The 18,187-nt window shown below is 42.9% G+C and overlaps 1 protein-coding gene across 6 annotated transcripts in view; it reads left to right on the top strand.

Annotated features, from left to right (window-relative positions):
* The window catches only part of RERE (arginine-glutamic acid dipeptide repeats), a 468,752-nt gene that overhangs the window by 371,405 nt on the left and 79,160 nt on the right, over positions 1 to 18,187 (top strand). For all 6 annotated transcript variants that reach the window (XM_075906796.1, XM_075906794.1, XM_075906795.1 and 3 more), the window contains one exon: positions 2,404 to 2,484. In XM_075906796.1, coding sequence (XP_075762911.1) covers positions 2,404 to 2,484 — 81 coding nt within the window. The remainder of the gene's footprint in view (positions 1 to 2,403; positions 2,485 to 18,187) is intronic.

The following is an 18,187-nucleotide window of genomic DNA, read 5'->3' on the forward strand; positions in this document are numbered from 1 at the left end:
GTGGCCACATGAAGGTTTGGCCCATAGTGTCTTGAGAGAGTTCACTGAAATTGTGTTAAATTTCTGCAGGTTAATTTAATTTTTCCCATAGTATTTATATTAAGATCTGGATTTTCAGTGTCAGCCACAGGTTTTTGCAGGCAGAACTTTGTGCCCAAATAATTGTGCTTGTAGTCTTACCGCACAAAACAGGAAGCTTTGGCCAGGCCCCTTTAGCAATTCAGTCACTAATTATTTAGCTGTGATCCTTTTACACTGATTTATTTTATAAATTATTTTGGGGTGAGGAAGAATGGAAGCCACAAGTCCCAGAGCTGCAGACCAAGGGAAATAGCTTGTCATGATATATTTAACAAATGATGATGCAAACCATAGGGAAATAACACAGGAGAAGTAGAGTTTATTCCTTGGTTGGGAAGTTACTCAGTGTTTAGAGCCAGGGCAAAGAGAGAGAGAGGGTAATCTGGAGAAGGGGAAGCCACAGATAGGTCCCCAAGCTCCATACTAAGCTGCTAAGTGTGTCAAACTGTACTAACATCATAAACCACAGAAAGAGATGTATCAAAGCAAGGGGAAACCTATTTCACTGGCAGACTATAATGCTGATTGGTAAGAGATTTCCCTGGTTCACCTCTTCCCTTAAAAAAAATCACTGCCTTTGCAAAGAATTGTAATTCCTGGGCCACCAAGCCCATTTGCAGAGCAAAATGCCTCCCCAAACGCACTCTGTTATGCTTTCAGTGTTTGCTGAAGGCTTTGGCTCTTAATCCACTCCCAGATTTTCCCCTCAGACTCTCTTGCTTTACTAATGACAGGAACAAATTATATGCCGTGTTTGCTGTAGCCTTGTGGGTCCCAGATATTAGCGAGACAAGGTGGGCGAGGTCATGCCTTGTATTGGACCAGCTCCGGTTGGGGGCAGAGCCGAGCGTTCGCGTTTACACAGCGCTCTTCAGGAGCAGAACTGCACCGTCTCCTTTTGGGGGGGGGGGTACTTTACCCCCTGCATGGGGCGCTGACCCCTCCCATGTGATCCAAGCGGCCTGTGCCGATGCTCCCAGTGCCCGCTGGCCTTGTGGCCCGAGGGTGACAGTGGTGGGTGGGTAGCTAGCTAGCTGCCCACCGCTCGCCTAGCGTGCTGGGATTGTTCCAGGGCGATCCAGGCCGGCTTTTGCAACGCACCCGAGGCTCTCTTTCCCCGAGCCGCACAGCCCAGCGGATCACATGTTAAGCTGCTGCCGCTGCCTCCCTCCCCCTTTGTAGTGTCAGAGCCCCAGAGTGACAAGCGAGCTCTCCGCTTGGAATAGCTGCAGCCTCCCACCTTCGGAGAGTCTCTGTATGGCACCTGAATATTATTTACCTGTGGCTGCCGGAGACAGAATCAGGTCTCTCTCCTTCCGCCTTGCGTTGCATGAATTGCCTTGGCCAGAGGGAGGGAGTGCAGAAGACGATCTGCTTTGGGGTGGTTGGGTTGGGGGGGAGGTCAATTTTTATTTGAGCTCGCATCAAGCTCACCGAGAGACGAGCTCGAGCAAGAAGTCACCCCCGGGGCTCCGGCTTGCAATAGGGCGCCTTGCAGAGCCAGGAAAGGACTTTTATTGCTCACTTCGAGATCACCCCACCCCAATCTGGATTCAACAGCCTCCCCTCTCCTCTGTGGTTTTTAGGGGGTGTCTGAACCCAAAGAAAATGCAAACAAAACCCACCCCCAAAGGAGACGTCCTGGAGAGGGGGGAGCTTTCTCCTCTCCAAATGGATTATTGCAAAGTGAAAGAAGAAAAGTCTTCTGCTGTCTTGGATTTGAAACCAAACATGAACTGAAACTGTTATTTTTTTAAAAAAAGCGGGGAGGGAGGAGGGAAAAAAGCAAACAGCAATCTTTTTCTCCCTTGAAGGGATTTATTTGGAAGCCTTTTGCCTTTATTTCTACCAAAGTAGCCTGAATCTTGCATGTGTATGTGTGTGCAAGCACTTTTAACCTTTTCCTCACCCGGTTGAAGGGTCACTTAAGAAAACCATCTTTTTGCTTGCGTGATTCTTCTTAGTTGTAAATAGATTTTGCTGAGTTTTGTGGATTTATCTTTATGGAGAGGAGCTGACTGTGCTTATCAAACCCTTGAATGATTGCTAACTGGGATCATTTTGTACTAAGGGCAGAGAATTATTTTTTTTTAAAGCTCCAGATATGGAAAGCTTGTGGTTATCCAATTCTAAGTCAATATGAATTTTTAGAACGCTTTTGACAGCCTTCCCCTTTTTGATAGTTTCGGTGGTTGCTTGTGTGCACTTTTCTCTCATTTTATCAGCAGTCCCTAAGATGAGAGCAGTTGCTATTTTGCTGATTAAAGGCTGTTTTTTTTGTTTTTGCTTTGCTGACACTGTTTTTGTTATCCTTTTACACAGAAACGCTTCATTAAAGGGCTGAGACAGTACGGCAAGAACTTCTTCAGGATCCGAAAGGAGTTACTTCCCAATAAGGAGACTGTAAGTACAATTGGACTTTTATGTAACTTGCCTTTTTTTCCCCTCTGCTGCTTCTCACCATTTGATCTTATGAAACAGTTTCCTTTTAACCCTCTGTTGAGTGTCTGGCTCAAATGTATGGAAGAGAAATCCTCAGCTCTCACATACTACTGTGTTGTTTTTTTCTAATGGCAATTTTTAAGCATTATATATGAAAGATAGAAAATAGTCTTGTTATTGGGAGGGGAATGTATTTATGGAGCCCAAATCAGTTTTTAAATATAGAAATTATGGAATAATTCATTTATGTCATCAGCTTCAGCTCAAATGACAATGGGTAATTAACAGAAGCCTGAATCAAAATAAAATCTAATTGAATCAGAAAGAATGAGGTGTTTGCTGGCTGCAATTACATTTGCACTGCAAATTTAGGACTTTTGTTTCCAAATTCAATTAAGGATTGTTACTTGTTTGACCTTAATACAACTACGTAACTGTCGATTTCTACTAACAACCCTGGTAAACATTTAAGAAAGTAGGTAGGTGAGGAAGAGTGCTGTGCTTTAGAAGATTTGAGAAGCCCTGAGAATCGAGTTAGTTTTTCCATTAGCCCTGATTGCCAAGCTTCTCTAGAAGCTTCCGTTTCTATGCTGCAGGTGTCATTTAACTACTTGTAGAGTGGTGTTGGGAAGCAGTCTTCACTATTGCCCTGGATTTAGGGACTAGTGAAATGAAAATGGAGGCGCAGTGCCTATTTTGCTGCATGAGAAGTGACATTCATATTAATGTGATGCTGTTGAAAATATTTAGTTAAACCTCACCAGATGGAGGTGACTATGTTAAATCTAGTTTGTGTGAAACTTTAATGTTGAGTGGAAAAATAATTGTAATAGTGTGTGGGGGTTTTAAATCATCTCAGGGCACTAAGATATTTCTTTCCTACCCTCTTGAGTTATGTCTTTGTGACATTATATTGTTGCATCACAGACCCTCCTGGGCAAAATGTTAATACCATCACATGAATCAGAAAGGGAGAGTGAAAGGTTTATCCTAGAGAGTCTGTTTGTAGATTAATATACCAATGTTATTGGTGATGTTAGGAAGTCTTAGTTACTGCACCAATATCAAGCAGACTTTGCTTTAATATGTTGATGCATTTTTATGAGTGAAGGTGGTTTGTAGAGAGAGGACATCTTCAAAGGAAATTGGACAATTCTTAGCAGCATTTAACAAATCTGGGAATAATCAGCTTAAGCCTTAGTTCCTTATTTTTCAGAATAACTCCACATAAATGATTTTAGGGTAGGTTGGCTGTTAGATTAGAAATGCCTTTTGCTGCTAATAAAGTACTTGATAACTGAATGCTTTTTTACAAAAATCTGTCAATTCCAGCTTCATGTCCACAGAAATGTATTAAAAAAATTCTCTCCCTGCAAAAGAAATATTTTCTATATATCAAAGATGGATTGAAGTTAAGGCAAACGGGGGGCATATTTCTGACCCCACTTTTCAGTGCTGTAGAATTTGTCTTTTGCTTTTGAACTTGAATTTCTCAGACCCTGTGCCCTCACTAAAACTTCTGTGAAAGTTGCAAGCTATGTGAAATTTGATACAGGCCATCACTGTTCAAGCATTACATTTTTTACTGTGTTCAGCCTAAACTTTTAGTGCTGAGAAGATTGAGGATTACGATGAAGTGATTTTGAAGTAGAGTGTAGATGGTATTGAGCAGATTTTTTTAGCCCTTAGTGGTAACTGATCTACAAGTAACCTTTGACCCTAGAACAGATTGTTTAATCTCCATTTCCTTTTCTTGACCACAGGCCTGCCTTCTGCTTTTTTAGTGCTCAGTCTTGCAGTCCTTGTTCACAATAGAAGTTACACAGGATCAGACTAATGTTTGACTGTTTGGGTTTGCTTTTTCCTTTAGAGTGGGATAAGGAGAATTGTCAAACTATAAGGCCATGGAATTAGATCTGCCACGTTTTCATTCATAAGCATGGCTTCACATTTTTTCCCTGCCACCATTCTTCTCCAATATGAAATTAGCTCCTAATAAGGCTTAAAATGTATTCTCTCCGATATCTGGCTACTAGTCCTTCACTAGGAATAGCTCTAAAAATGGCTAAATAGTTAAGACAGAGCAAAAACTATTTTAAAACAAGTCAGGGCTACTTCTGAAGTTACCTGTCCTAAGTGGAAATAATACTATCGATCATACATATTTCTATGTTATCAGAGCATGCCAAGGAAATTTTTTATATCTTGGGAGAGGAGGACAAAGGTACCCCCTGTCTGCTTTGAATAGTTAAATAAATCTTGTCCTCACATAAAGAGAAATCCGTGTATAGGCAAACCTCCTTAATATTACTTCTGTTTACAGCATAAATACCTTTTAGACGCATACACACGTGTGTGTCTTTCAGTGTGAGAACTACTGATATCCCTCCAAAAGATACAAGACTTATGCTCTAAACTAGAATATGATAGAAGAATAAAATTGTTTGACTGAACCTGATTTTCATTTACCTTGTCTGCTTTACATCATTGTTTAAATGGGCCTAAAATAGATTTGAATATAACTTATTTCTACTTTGCTCTGGGCTGGATGTCCATGAGAATTAGGTTTTATCTTTTGTGCTTCCCCCCCCCCCCCCAAAGCCTACTAGAGAACACTCTGCTTAAGGAATGCCTTCATTCCCACCTCTACCTATTCACCACCCCCTCAATGTATCATATCCTTTTCAAGGAAATCTTGTGTTTGCCAATTTTTGCGTTTTAGCTGTGACACAGTTTCTTCTAGAGGAGTAACCAGCAAGGAAAATATCCTGATGAAAGAATGTATTTACTGTATATCAAAGCAGTGTGTTTTAGGTCTTCACACTCCCAGTTTATTTGAAAGCAATTATGTCTGAGAGAAGGTTTCCAGTGGGCGTGAGCATAAATAGAGTTAGCATTCTCTTCAAGCTTTTATGAGCAAGACACACAGGAACTAAAGCAAGCTCTTATCTGAGCATGCCCCCTGCTGAAATGGGAATGCTGGAGTTGATTAAGGAAAGCTAACAAGTTTATAGAGCGTTAGCTGGATCAGTAAATGTTAACCTTGCAGAACTCCAGAGAAGGCCTGTATGTAAATTTGTTTTAATATAATTTTTGTAATTTGCTTTGGGTTTTCATATAACTTTATATTTCTCTTTTTTTGTTAGTACTCCTCCTCCTGCCTCCATTCCCTTATGAATAGTTTTTCATTCCTCTGTAGGTTAAGTTAGGGATGTCTATGGGTGATGCTTACTGGGTAACAGATTACTTTTATCTGGGAGCAACTCCACAAGGTTTCTGGCTCCCAACCTGTGCCAACTGGGAGTTGTCAACCTCCAGGGTGGGCGGTGTCAGAGGGCTTGGTGACTCCCAGTCCACACAGGCTCACAGGCTGAGAGTCTGCAGGATTGCACGGGGCAGAAGCAGCAGCGGGGTGGGTGGGGGAGAGCTGCCACAGCCCTGTTCCCTCCCTCCTCCCCTCTCTCCCGCTGCTGCTTCTGCCCAGCATGTCTGTGTCCTCTCCTCTTCACCCCTCCTCGCCACCCATGAGGATGCCCACCCCATTTAATCAGTTAACTGGTTAAACGTAATGGTTAACTGGTTAAACGTAATGGTTAACTGGTTAACTAATTAAATGGGGGTTTATATCCCTAGTTAAGAGTCCATGCTACTGCACTGCATCAGAATTAATTTTTTTTTGTCGTGCTAGCAACCTAGTTGATCCTTTCCCCTAAAAATAATGTTTTCAGAAATGCCTTGATCCGTTTTCAAAAGCGATGTTAACATCTAAGTACTTGGGCTCCTTGGTTATTCTGAAATGTGAGTGTAGATATACAACTAGAAAGCAGCATTTTGGTCAACTTGCTTTAGATTCAAGTAGAAGTTTCTGTATCTGGAGCTTAGGATTTTTTATTAAAGTAGAAATTCTGTGATCCCCGTGTTTGTAATGCTTGTTTTACTCCACATTCCCAAGGAAATAGCATTGAATTACCTGAGCTAAATACCACAGTAATGGGCCTAAACGAGATGAACTGTAGGATCTGGTGGTTGTAAAGGTTTTCTTAGCACACTGGTGCTACATACAGTAAAACTCCAGTAGTCCTGCATCCAATGGTCCGGCACCATCTGGAACCCGGAAGTGCTCTGGGCAGCTGGACAATTGGAGCTGCTCTGCCCCCGGCTTCCCTGGTTCAGCCGCTGCAGAAACTGACTAGCGGCTAACTCAGGGAAGCGGGGAGCAGAGCAGCTGGGGTGCTGCCGGGTTGGTCCCCTAGCGCTGCCCCTTGGTGCTGTGGGACCAACCCGGCAGCATCCCAGCTGCTCTGCCCCAGGCTTCCCCAAGTCAGCCCCTGCTGAAACTGACCAGCGGCTGACTCCGGGGTGCTCTGCCCCGAGCTTCCCGGAGTCAGCCGCTGGTCAGTTTCAGCAGGGGCTGACTTGGGGAAACCTGGGGCAGAGCAGCTGGGGTGCTGCCGGGTTGGTCCCACAGTACCGAGGGGCGCATCCCCCCATTCCACCCCAGACCCCTAATAACCCCCCCCTTCCGATAGTCCGGCATATCTGATAATCCGGCACCCCCTGGGTCCTAAAGGTGCCGGATTATCGGAAGTTAACTGTAAATGGTAAGTAGAAAGAAGGTGAAGTGAGCACCCTGGTATCCTTGCTTGTTCCAGCCCAGGAACTAGAGTTGAAGACCTGATCAGGCAATTGTGCTGTTGGGCTTACCAGAAATTGAGAATGTTCCTTTGATAAAATTCCTGGTCAGGACCAAGAAGGGGGAGAGAGCGCTAAGTTGTGTTATCAGGGAAGGAGCTTGGTGAAATTTAATGCTAAGCAATGGGTGTTAGGGATGTTAGCCTGTCAGTCGCACCCTTAACAGGTGATGCTTACAGGTAACTGGTAGGGGCTAGAGCTCTTCCTCGACCGTTAGCTCAATTTAATACAGGCGTGCACAACATGCGGCCCGCGGGCCGCATGCGACCTCCAGGGGCTCACTGTGCGGCCCGTGACGACTACAGGGGCGTGGCCTCATCCAATCCGCCAGCTGGGCGGAGGAGTGGAGCGCCATGGGGGAGGGGGAAGTGCAGCGATTCTCGCTGCCGGGCTGCCTGCGTGCAACTCCAGTGCGAACCAGAGTGCGGGATGCCAGCAGGTGCTAGGACGCGGGCGTCATGATGTCACAGCCGGCGACCACCGGATTCAAAAAGGTTCCGGCAGCCCTGCAAACTGGAAGGCAGAAGCCAGGTAGGGGAGGCGAAGGGGCTTGTGCTGAGGGGAGGGGGGCAGGTCAGGAGAAAGGGGAAGGCACCAAGGGACAGGGTGCAGGAGAGACAAATGCCAGGGGGCCAAGTGGAGACAATAAGGAAAAGGGCAAGAGGAGAGGTGTCAGTGGGAGGGGGAACAGGGTGATACTGGGAGGGGAGAGGGTAAGGGCATTGGGAGCCGTATGTTGTGCAGGCCAGATTAATTGAAAAATTCTTAATAAAGTATCACACTCGCCCCCCCCCCCCCCCCCCCCCCACCTCCCAACCTATCCTTGCGGCCCGCAGCTGTTTTCTTTGGAGTAATATGGCCCTCGCCGCTTTCTGAGTTGTGCAGGCCTGATTTAATCGATTAACCGGTTAACTAATTCAATGCAAATTTACATCCCTAGGTTTTAAAGCTCAGTTCTATTCCTGCCCTCTATACCTGTCTTCTCTGACTTGCGTGGCCTTGGGTAACTCACTCAGGGACATTTATTGAAAGATATTTAGCCTCTCTTGGAGAGACAGCAAGAACCCTGAACGTCATCACAAATATTGCATATCTTGCAGGATTTGGCCCCATATGTCTCTTAGCCTCTGGTGCCCAACTTGAAAATAAATATAACCCTTATCTTTGAGAAGTACTTTGAGATCCTTGAATAATTGTTTATGGATGAGGGAGGGAGGTACAATGATCATGCTTGTCCAGCCTTCACTAGCTTAGACTTGCTGGGGGCCTAGCGCCAAAGCTGAAGCCCAAGTTTCACCTCCCAGGATCAAAGCCAAAGCTAGGTGGCTGGACTGGTGATGAAGCTTGGAGCGGGGTTGGGGAAGGGGGCTCCATCTAGTTCAGGCTTTGGTTCCCCCTTCCAGTGTCAAGCAGGAGGGCTCTGGTGCCATGCCCCCAGAAGGGGTGGGGCCTCACGTGAAAGGGGTGGAACTGGGGACAGCCAGCTCTCAGCACCATCTGACACGTGCCACATCCCCTTCACCCCAGCCAGCCCTTAACACTGCCTGAAACATGCTGCGTCGAATTCCAGCGAAAATTTAAAGGACCTGTGGCTCTAGCCCCTGCCCCAGTAACAATGGCTGAAAATCACTGGGCCCCAGGGCAACTGCCCCTTTGACCCATCAGCAGACCTAGAGTCCTGCAGTAATTTTTGTTGTCAGAAGGGGGTTGCAGTGCAACAGGACTGCGAACAGACTTGTCAGGGTCCAGTGGAAGGTGTGAGGGGGCTCTGGGTCCCCAGCTGGGCCAGGGCAGAAGGGCCGGGGCTGAGGTTAGCCTCCACCAGCTACTTCAACGCCACCAGTATCATGCTGCCCAGGCATACAGTGGCGATTTTAAAAGGCCCCCAGCTCCAGCTGCTTCTGCAGTGGCCCTGGACCCTTGTTAATCGCCATGCTTTGAGCAGCTGCTCCTCCGCCCCCCCATCAGCGGCTCTGGAGTGCAGTGAAGTTTGAGAACCCCTGGTTTCATTTAGCAGATTTGAAATAAGGCACTCTTGTTATGGAAGAGAGTAGCCAGACGTGAAATCCTTTAGCAATAGCTCCTACACTCTCAGTTCATGCTCTGCAACATTCCGAATGAACTTTCACGTGTAGAGAAGTCCTTAGTGAACATTACAAAAAGAAGACAGTAAAGTTTTTAGGGAATTCATTATTTAAAGCAGTCTTGCTCTGAATCTCCACAGTGGGCATAAATGCTCCACTGGCACCTTGATTTTTGGCTTGGCCAGTTAGCAGGGGACAGGAGAGAAAGCATTTACCCTAGGAAGTCTTATCTCAGGGCTCATTGCCATTGCGTTTAGCCTCTGAAATCTGCAGAGTTTATGAAAAAGTCATGAAAATCAACTGTCTCCCTCAGATCAAAAATGTATTCTATTAAATATGTGCAAAAGTACTGAATATGCATCATCCTTTTCTTTAGGCAAAATACTGGCTTTTCAGGCAGCAAATTCCCTCTGCTCAAACTGAATGCTGTGGGGACTTATCTCTGAGACTAAATAAGCTGTGCTCTGTTAATATTAGCAGGCCAAAGTGACTGCAGCATGAGCTTTCAGCATAAAGTTTTATTTAATTTCCGATTGGGGGGTTAGATAAACAATCTGATTCTTGCCTCATTAATGCTTAATCTAGTGTTACATAATCTACAATATTGGCTTCCTGAGTAGCTCCTAAAAAATACAGTGCTATAATGTATTGCAGCAAAGCAGAGGAAGTTTAGAAAGGTCGCTGTATTTAAGGCACAAAGACTGGTGAGGTGTTTGTCCTTTGTATAGTCAGTATTGTATGTAATTAAGCAAATCAGCTAACAGCCTAAGTAGTATTTGTCCAGCCCACTTGTAAGCAAATAAAAAGGCAATGATTTTCCTTCACTGTATCTGTTCAAATAGTAGATGTTCCTTTAACAATGTCATGGAATAATTACTTAGGTGATGGCTTTTTTCAGTCCCTCAGATAAAATGATGGGTTAGTCTTACATCAGCTTTTTCATATTAAAGTATAACACAATGACTTATTTTCATCAGTAGCTAAACTGTGTGTACGTGGCATGGACAGCATTACTCACTGTCCTCCTTTCCCACAGGAAATATATTTTGTTTGGACTGTATATTCCCCTAATGAGGGGCTATTAATACACAGTTTGGTTTGGGTGCAATATTTCCCAGGATGCCTTTACTTCCTCAGCAAAGAGCACTTGAATAAGGATAAGCTACGTAAGCTTTTTCTTTTTTTGTTCAAATGCCATACCTTTTTCCTTAATAACTTATTCTACCCCGATGCAGCCAGAGCTGAAATTTTCCATTAGAGTTTGAAATGACTGCCAACATAAACAGCCAGCCCTTCTTTTGGTTTCAGCTTGCCTCATTGCAGCTGGTGTTTTCACCCTATGGATATTGCAGTAGGAGAGTTTTATTCTTGTTAAATAGGGACGAGGCGTCAGACTATTAAATCTGATGACCTCACAGTTTTCTTTTTTCTGCAGTCATAGCAGATATCCTGCTGGGCTTTAGTCCAGCCTGCACATCAGGCTGAGGGAAGGTTAGTTGCTCTCCCTGTGTAAGTGAATCACTGGTTCATTTGCATAACAAACAAATAGAAAAACCCACATTTCAGTAAGTAACAAGTTGGCTTGTTTGGGGAGGATTTTTTTGTTTGTTTTTGTTTGGATTTTTGTGTTTGTTTTTTTTAACCATCAAATGACTAGCTTTGCTGATGAATGTAACCCAGGATGATATAATATGTGTGCTCTAAGTATAGTACAGGTTGAACCTCTCTAGTTCAGCACTCTCTGGTCCTGCAACATCTGTGGTCCGGCATGGTTTGAGTTAGCTGGATATCCACTTTTCATGGATGTGGCCAAGTTTCCCTGCAGTCCCATAAAGTTTGTTTACAACTATCAGTCCTGGCTCTCAGTGTTCTGTGCTGTTGATTGGCTTTAATTTACCCTTTAATGTCCTCTTAAGAGCCCAGTAAGCCATGGCAGCATTGGTAGCGCTGCTAGACAATATTGACCTCTCGTGGTTCTGCAAAGTCTCTGCTTCAGCACAGGTCAGGTTCCCAGGGTCCCGGACTAGAGAGATTCAACTTGTAGTCCATTAGGCAACCGTGCAGTGATTGACTTTCTACAGCACAAGAGGAACAGACTAAGCAAGTCACTCCGTTTTATGAAATGTTATGAAATGTTTAAATTGTAGAAGCTGAACCCAAATGGGAGAGCATCAGAGACTCAAGTGTTTTTGAGCTGAAAGTGTTTACAAAGAGCAAATATTTATCTATTGAGGGGAGGGGGTTCAAATAATGTGTATTTGCCATGATTTGGCTTGATTTTACATGAGGATCAGTTTGACTGTTAAACCTAATGCAGACTTTGCTGTTTTATTGGATAGTAAAACAAATGGAAGGCTTGGAAAGTTCTTTAAAAAAAAAAAAAGAGTCTTGTAAGTTCTGATTACCTCTCGTGTATACAATTTGTCCACTCTGGAAATGATTCCATATGTTATAACACAAATGAATAGGAAATCCAATTCTAAACCTAGACTGCATGTTGGACGACAACCTCTCAATTTGGTCTGTAATTCTTATTTCATGTTTTATGTACCATGCATACTCGTATTTTTTTCTCTGTGGGTGTGTCTAGACTACAGGGTTTTTTGTGTTTGTTTGGGTTTTTTTTCAAAAAAGTGGCCTTTTTTTGAAAAAATTTCCCCTGCATCTAGACTGCCGCCAAGTTCTTTAGAAATTAAATTGAAAGAACACAGAAGGGTTTTTTGACCATGGTAAACCTCATTTTACGAGGAAGAACACCTTTTTTCAAAAGTGCTCTTTCGAAAAAAGGCATTTTTGAATGCAAACAGGGCTTTTTTGAAAGAGAGCATCCAGACTGCCTGGGTGCTCTCTTTAGAAAAAGCGACTCGCTTTTTCAATAGAAGTGGTTGCAGTCTAGATGCTCTCTTTCAAAAGAGGCTTGTAGTCGAGATGTAGCCTGTGTTGGAAAGTTATTTCTTTCTGTTCTGTTGTGGCAGGTTGTATCATTGTACAAGCTCGGTTTCATGCTTCACAGTCACCAATGTATGGCTACTTGTGTAAAAACAAGGTTATACCTTGGGTTAGTCTACATAGAGCCAGATTTCCCTGTCATGTGTATACAGGCAGTCCCCGGGTTATGTACAAGATAGGGACTGTAGGTTTGTTCTTAAGTTGAATTTGTATGTAAGTCGGAACTGGTACATATTGTAGGGGAAATTCTAGCCAAACATTTCTCCAGAGCTCAGTTTTATTCTCCCACACCTCACTTCCCTCAGTCCTTTATTCTCAAGCTGAGGTGTCTGCTGAGAAAAGCCGCTCGCGTCTCCCTGGTCTGCTGGGGGGGGGGGGGTGCTAGCTTCGCGTCTCCCTAGTCTGCTGGGGGGAAGCAGCTAGTGCGGGGTTGCCTCACCCCGTTTGTAAGTAGGGATCCGATGTAAGTCGGATCCATGTAACCCGGGGACTGCCTATATGCTACTGCCATTGATTTCAGTGGGAGCTCCTAGGTCCAGGGGCATAATCTGGCCTGTTTGCATTGATTTTTTTTCCTAAAGTTTACCTTGTGCTTTTAACAGCTGTTCCTCACAATCCATCAAATTAATTTGTTCTGTTGTTATTAATCGCTTTCTATTCCTCCTGCTCTTCCCCCAGTTTCCATCAAATTGCTTTAAAAAACATTAGACCAAATTAATTTGCAACATTGACAGCTCAGGGCCTGAGCTGCTCCTTTGAGTTGCCCATGAAAATCTTCATAGATGAAGCACAATAAAAAGGTTCATTGTGTCCATTGGACTCTAGTTCTGTGTCGCATGGCCAGTAAATCAATTCTCTTATTTGCACAGTGATTCTATTTTCTAGTTTACTTATGAGATTGAAAATCATTGTTTACTTCTAACCCTGCAGAGCAAACTTGTTAGATGTAAAATGTCGCAGGCTAAAGAGAACCATTAGCCAATTGCTTCTTATTCTGTCAATGAGCCAGTGAACAGAATTCTTGCTTCAGTGGTGAAAAATACCTACTTGGAGTTCTAAGCCAAGAATATTTGAGAAATCGATACAGTGTTGCATAACTTTCTCTTTCAACAGTTTAGGAAAAACAGTGTATGACTAATTCTGCTACAAATGCGCACTATATTTTCCTTACCTTCTATTTGATTTGCTGTCAGAAGACATTTTATTGTTTTGGTTGATTAATCTTTTATTGAATCAAGAGTTGTCATTCCATGCTGATGCTATAGGGACAAGAATCCCTTTGAAAAGTAATGTGTTTGTTTTCAGCAGTGGAATTTCTGAATTTTGCATCTTCCCTTTCCCAAAGGAAAAGGTGTTAGCTTTTCCTTTTTGCAGCAGCTGAGAGACTGTACCAGATCCTAAGGCGTCAAACTAAGGGCCCTGGGAATCTCAGGAGTGTAAAATAGGTCTTTCCTTAGATGTTTGCACAGTTTTTTTTTCCTTGTTGAGTTTCATCTATCCTGACACAGTACTTTTCCATGGGGTTGAAGCAACAATGCTCATCATTTTGCTTCGCTTACTTCCCCATGCAGAGAATGAAGATATGCTTTAGAATTTGGGTATAGATTTTAAAAAGAAAAAAATATAAAGATTCTTGAAGCAGCATCTTTGTTTGTGAAACTTCCTGTCCAGGGATTCTTGTATTTAATGCTTCTATTTGCTGTTGAAATGGAACATTTCACAATCTTTAATATATATGTTGCTTTACTGTGCAACACCACTGTGAGCTAGGACAATAAGTAAGGTTATCCCTATTTTACAGATGAAGAACTGAGACACACTAAGTGGATTGCTCGAGATCACATAATGTCTGTCATGGTCCCGAGCCCTAAGCACTTTAACCACTGGAGTTTTTCCTTTTCTACTAGTACAAAAATTCATTTTCCTAGTCTAACATAAGCTCTCCCATCCTACAGCTATTTAATTATGCTCTTACTGTGCTGAAAGTTCTTGCTGGATGTTAAGTCATGATCATCTGTTCTGGAAGAAGGAATCTGAAAGTCCCTGTTTTACAAGAAGAGTGTTTTACAGCAAAATGTCTCTGCTTGAAGTGGGGGGAGGGATAGCTCAGTGGTTTGAGCATTGCCTGCTAAACCCAGGGTTGTGAGTTCAATCCTTGTGGAGGGGATTTGGGGCAAAAATTCATCAGGGTGGTATTTGGTCCTGCTGTGGGACTGGACTGGATGACCCTTCAAGGTCCCTTCCAGTTCTAGGAGACAGGCAATCTCCATTATAAAAACAGAAGTAATATAAAATTGTTAGGTAGCAAGTGCTGAGAGCTGTTTGTCCTCTTACTAGTCCTGTCCTATATTTTCCCTCCTAGGCATCTAGTGGACATAATAACTTAATCCATGTGAGCATAAGGGTTTGTGCAGAGAAGATGGAGGGCTTGACCCCAAAGTTATGGTTATGAAGCCCATTAGTCCACATTATAGCATAATGTAAAACAGTGCATTCTCAGGTGGTAAAATCCACCTTGTCCCATTATTGGGCTGTTATTAAAATACATGTAAATATATAGCATAGCATTCACTGCTGTTTTTAAAAAGTATGCTACCATGCTAGTTGCATGTGTGCATGGGTTTATTTGTTTGTGGGGATTTTTTTGATGGGTTCTTTGTTTAGGCCCAGTTTTGTCTTTACCTTGCATTCTTGACGCCAGTGCCACATGGGTAGAGATTCTGCTAGGCTTATTACATGTTTATGTACGAGAGAGAAGCAGATGTGTTGCCTATAAAGATTCCCTGATTCCCCTGTCCTTTCCTCTCCTTGTTATTCCAGTCCAGAATAATGAGCATTAGTAGAAGTGCTCCCCTATCTTATGGGGAGGGCCACATATAATTGCAAAATAGTAACTGAATGGCATTTGGGCAAGTGTATTGAAGAAGAATCAATCAGGTATTGCTCCAAATGTGGAGTGTCCTCTGTTTTGGGGCTGGACTGTGTTTGATATCAATGTAGTGATTTGCAGGAGGAGATTTTCTTGAGCTATTTAGTCCCAGAAATAAAAAATGGCAATTTCTGACTCATCCTGTATTCCATGATTTTAAGAGGATCAAGGTAGCTGGAAGTTTTTAGCTGGTAAAGGGAGTGTGCATTTCTCTAACATAGGCCTTCATGGCTCCAGTTTCCAAGACATGTGGTTCAGTGAGGCAAACGTTTCAGGGCAAATGACTGCATGCCAAAAAAAGATGATCAGATTTTGGCAGTGAGTAGACAACCTTTTTATGTTTCTTGCCCGCCACACCGGGCATGAAATTAACTTTTTTTTTCTCATACAACAGATCATTGGCCTTAAATCGCTGCCTCATAGCCCAGATGCTCCATAAGAACTATATCCACAATGTTATTTTGGCATAAAATCAGCCCCCCCCAATACATTATTCAGTCCTAAATACTCCTGTAATATGCTGCTATTACTGAGCTGTGAGAGTCAGAGAATGATAATTTTAGGAGACAGATGCACTCATTTTGTTCTTTTTGTTTCAAACCAGCTGTAAAAAGCAAAAGCTAGGCTTGATTACCGGCTTCTTCCAGCCAAGGAAAACTCCCTGGAATTTTACAGCTTCTAGAATAAATTGGGAATGGAGAGTTATAGGGCGGTGATTTTATTTGAAGGGTTTGTAGCATGAGGAGAGCTGAAGTGGTTAGTTGAGTTACCAGAATTCTGGTGGCATTATAGCTTCGTACTGAAAAATGTGTTTGTTTAATGGGGCATACAGAAACCCTTTTTCCTCCTGCCTTCCTCTTCTGCTCCAAAACTCTTCCTCACAGGGAAGTGCTCACACCATACGGTTGAGTCACATTTTGCTGCATTAAGTGGATTGTGGTTGATTAACGGACTGTGTGTAGCTTTGTATAAACATCCGTCCCTTTCATTGCCACAAACTGTTAAGAAAGCAGAGAGACTGAGCCCTAATGTCCATTGAAGTCAGTGGGCATTAGGGTCTTGAATTTACACTATTGATATTTTCAAGAACAGGTCTTTGCAGCAGTGAATACCTTGCAACATCAGGTCCCCCATTGCTAGTGAGTTTGTATTTTGAGCACCCAATAAATAGGACTCCTACTGACTCTGGCTTTGCATCTTTTGTGGTTTCCAAAGCTGTACACATTTCTGTGGGCATCGCAATGCAGTTAGACAACAGAGAAGAAAATACTAAGTAGAATGTTTATTTGCTTGGTCTATTAGTATACCCCCCCCCCTTTTATTTTTCTATTACCATCCCCAAGCATCCAATAATCAGTTACTTAAATTCCACAAAAGGTGAAGAGGTTGGCTTTAAAATCTTGAGATATTTATAAATAATTCTGAATTATTTTTATTTCTGTTTGCTTTTTTTAAGACCTTAAGGTTCATGTTTTCAGTCATTTTGTCTATAACTGCAAGGTCTACAATTATCTTTTATTAAAAATAAATAAAATAAAAGCTGTGTGCGCCATGGAATCACCTGACTCCAGAAACTGGGGCTTTAAGGAAAAGCACCAAATATCAAGACTCATGATAAAATTGCGAGAGTTGGCAGTGCTGGGGGTGGGAAATCTTAATTTCTTTTGACCATATGGTAAAGGCAGAATTGGCAAGAACATTTCCCTCCCTCCCACACTTCAGAGAGACTGTAACAAAGTATGTATGGGCTTAGCCTTCAATCGATGGATCTCATCTTCTATGATGCCATTGGTTAGCGATTAGGCCAATCATTGATCAGCAAATCCAATTACAGATGTCACATAAAAATCCGCTATCTGTGGGTGTCATAAACTCTTTGTGGAGCCTACACTTTTCTTATAATGTTCTGGATACATTGACTCTCAAAGCGTTTGGGAGCCTGTATAAAAGATTGCCGCCAGCACAATCAGTCCTGACCTATGATTTCAAGGTCACCGGGAGATAAGCCGCATGACTTTATGTTGACTTTTAAGATATCTTTATAACACTTATACTGACCACCAATAGAGTGCTTTGTGTGAACAGGCTGCCTGTAGAAGACCATCTTTGGTATCCATCATGATAACATGAACAATCCAATGAAACTTTGTTCATAGGCATTGCATCCATGTCCATGACACCACACTGCTTAAGGACCTTTGTGTTAGGAATTTTGTCCCATCAATTCATGTGAGCAATCTTCCTGAGGCAGTGCATATGGAATTGATCGAGTTTCAAAACGTGGCAGTGATATATGGTCCATGACTCCAAGCCATACGGCAGGATATTCTGGACAACTGCATGATAAACTGTTACCTTCATATGAAGTTTAACCCCATGGTCATTCCATAAGAGTTTGGTCAATCTTCCGAAGGTGGTGCTGGCTTTGGCTAGTCAAGCAGATACATCGTCAGCGTTTATGCTGGAGGGCTGTATGCTTCCAAGATTGCGAAACTTATGAACAGCCTTAAGGACAGCATCAGCGGTAACTGTCTTCTGGAGGCAAAACGGTGAGCAGAAGTATCGAAATGATCAGAAAGCTCCTGTGCATCTTCGACTGAAAGAGCCAACGATGCACAGTCATCAGCAAACAGGAGATCACAGATAACTGTACTAAACATTTTGTTGCAAGCCTCAAATTTTTGGAAGTTGAAAATGCTGCCTTCAGTTCAGAACTTAATAGGTATGCCGAACATGCAATCTTTGAAAGCAGCTAAGAGCACCATTGAAAAGTAGATTCTCAACAGGAAAGGAGCAAGAACACCTCCTTGCTTTGTACCATTAGATTCTTCAGAAGGTGCTGATGCCTTTCCATTGTTAAGGACATGACCCAGTAATACCATCGTGAAAGGACTGAACTATATTGATACATTTTTCAGGACAGCCAATTCACCCAAGTATCTTCCAAAGTCCATTCAGTTGACTGTCTTGAACACCTTAGTCAGGTTGATGAAAATCCCATAGGCTACAC

Source organism: Pelodiscus sinensis, chromosome 23, assembly GCF_049634645.1.
Source record: "Pelodiscus sinensis isolate JC-2024 chromosome 23, ASM4963464v1, whole genome shotgun sequence".
In the NCBI taxonomy this organism is placed as follows: Eukaryota; Metazoa; Chordata; order Testudines; family Trionychidae; genus Pelodiscus; species Pelodiscus sinensis.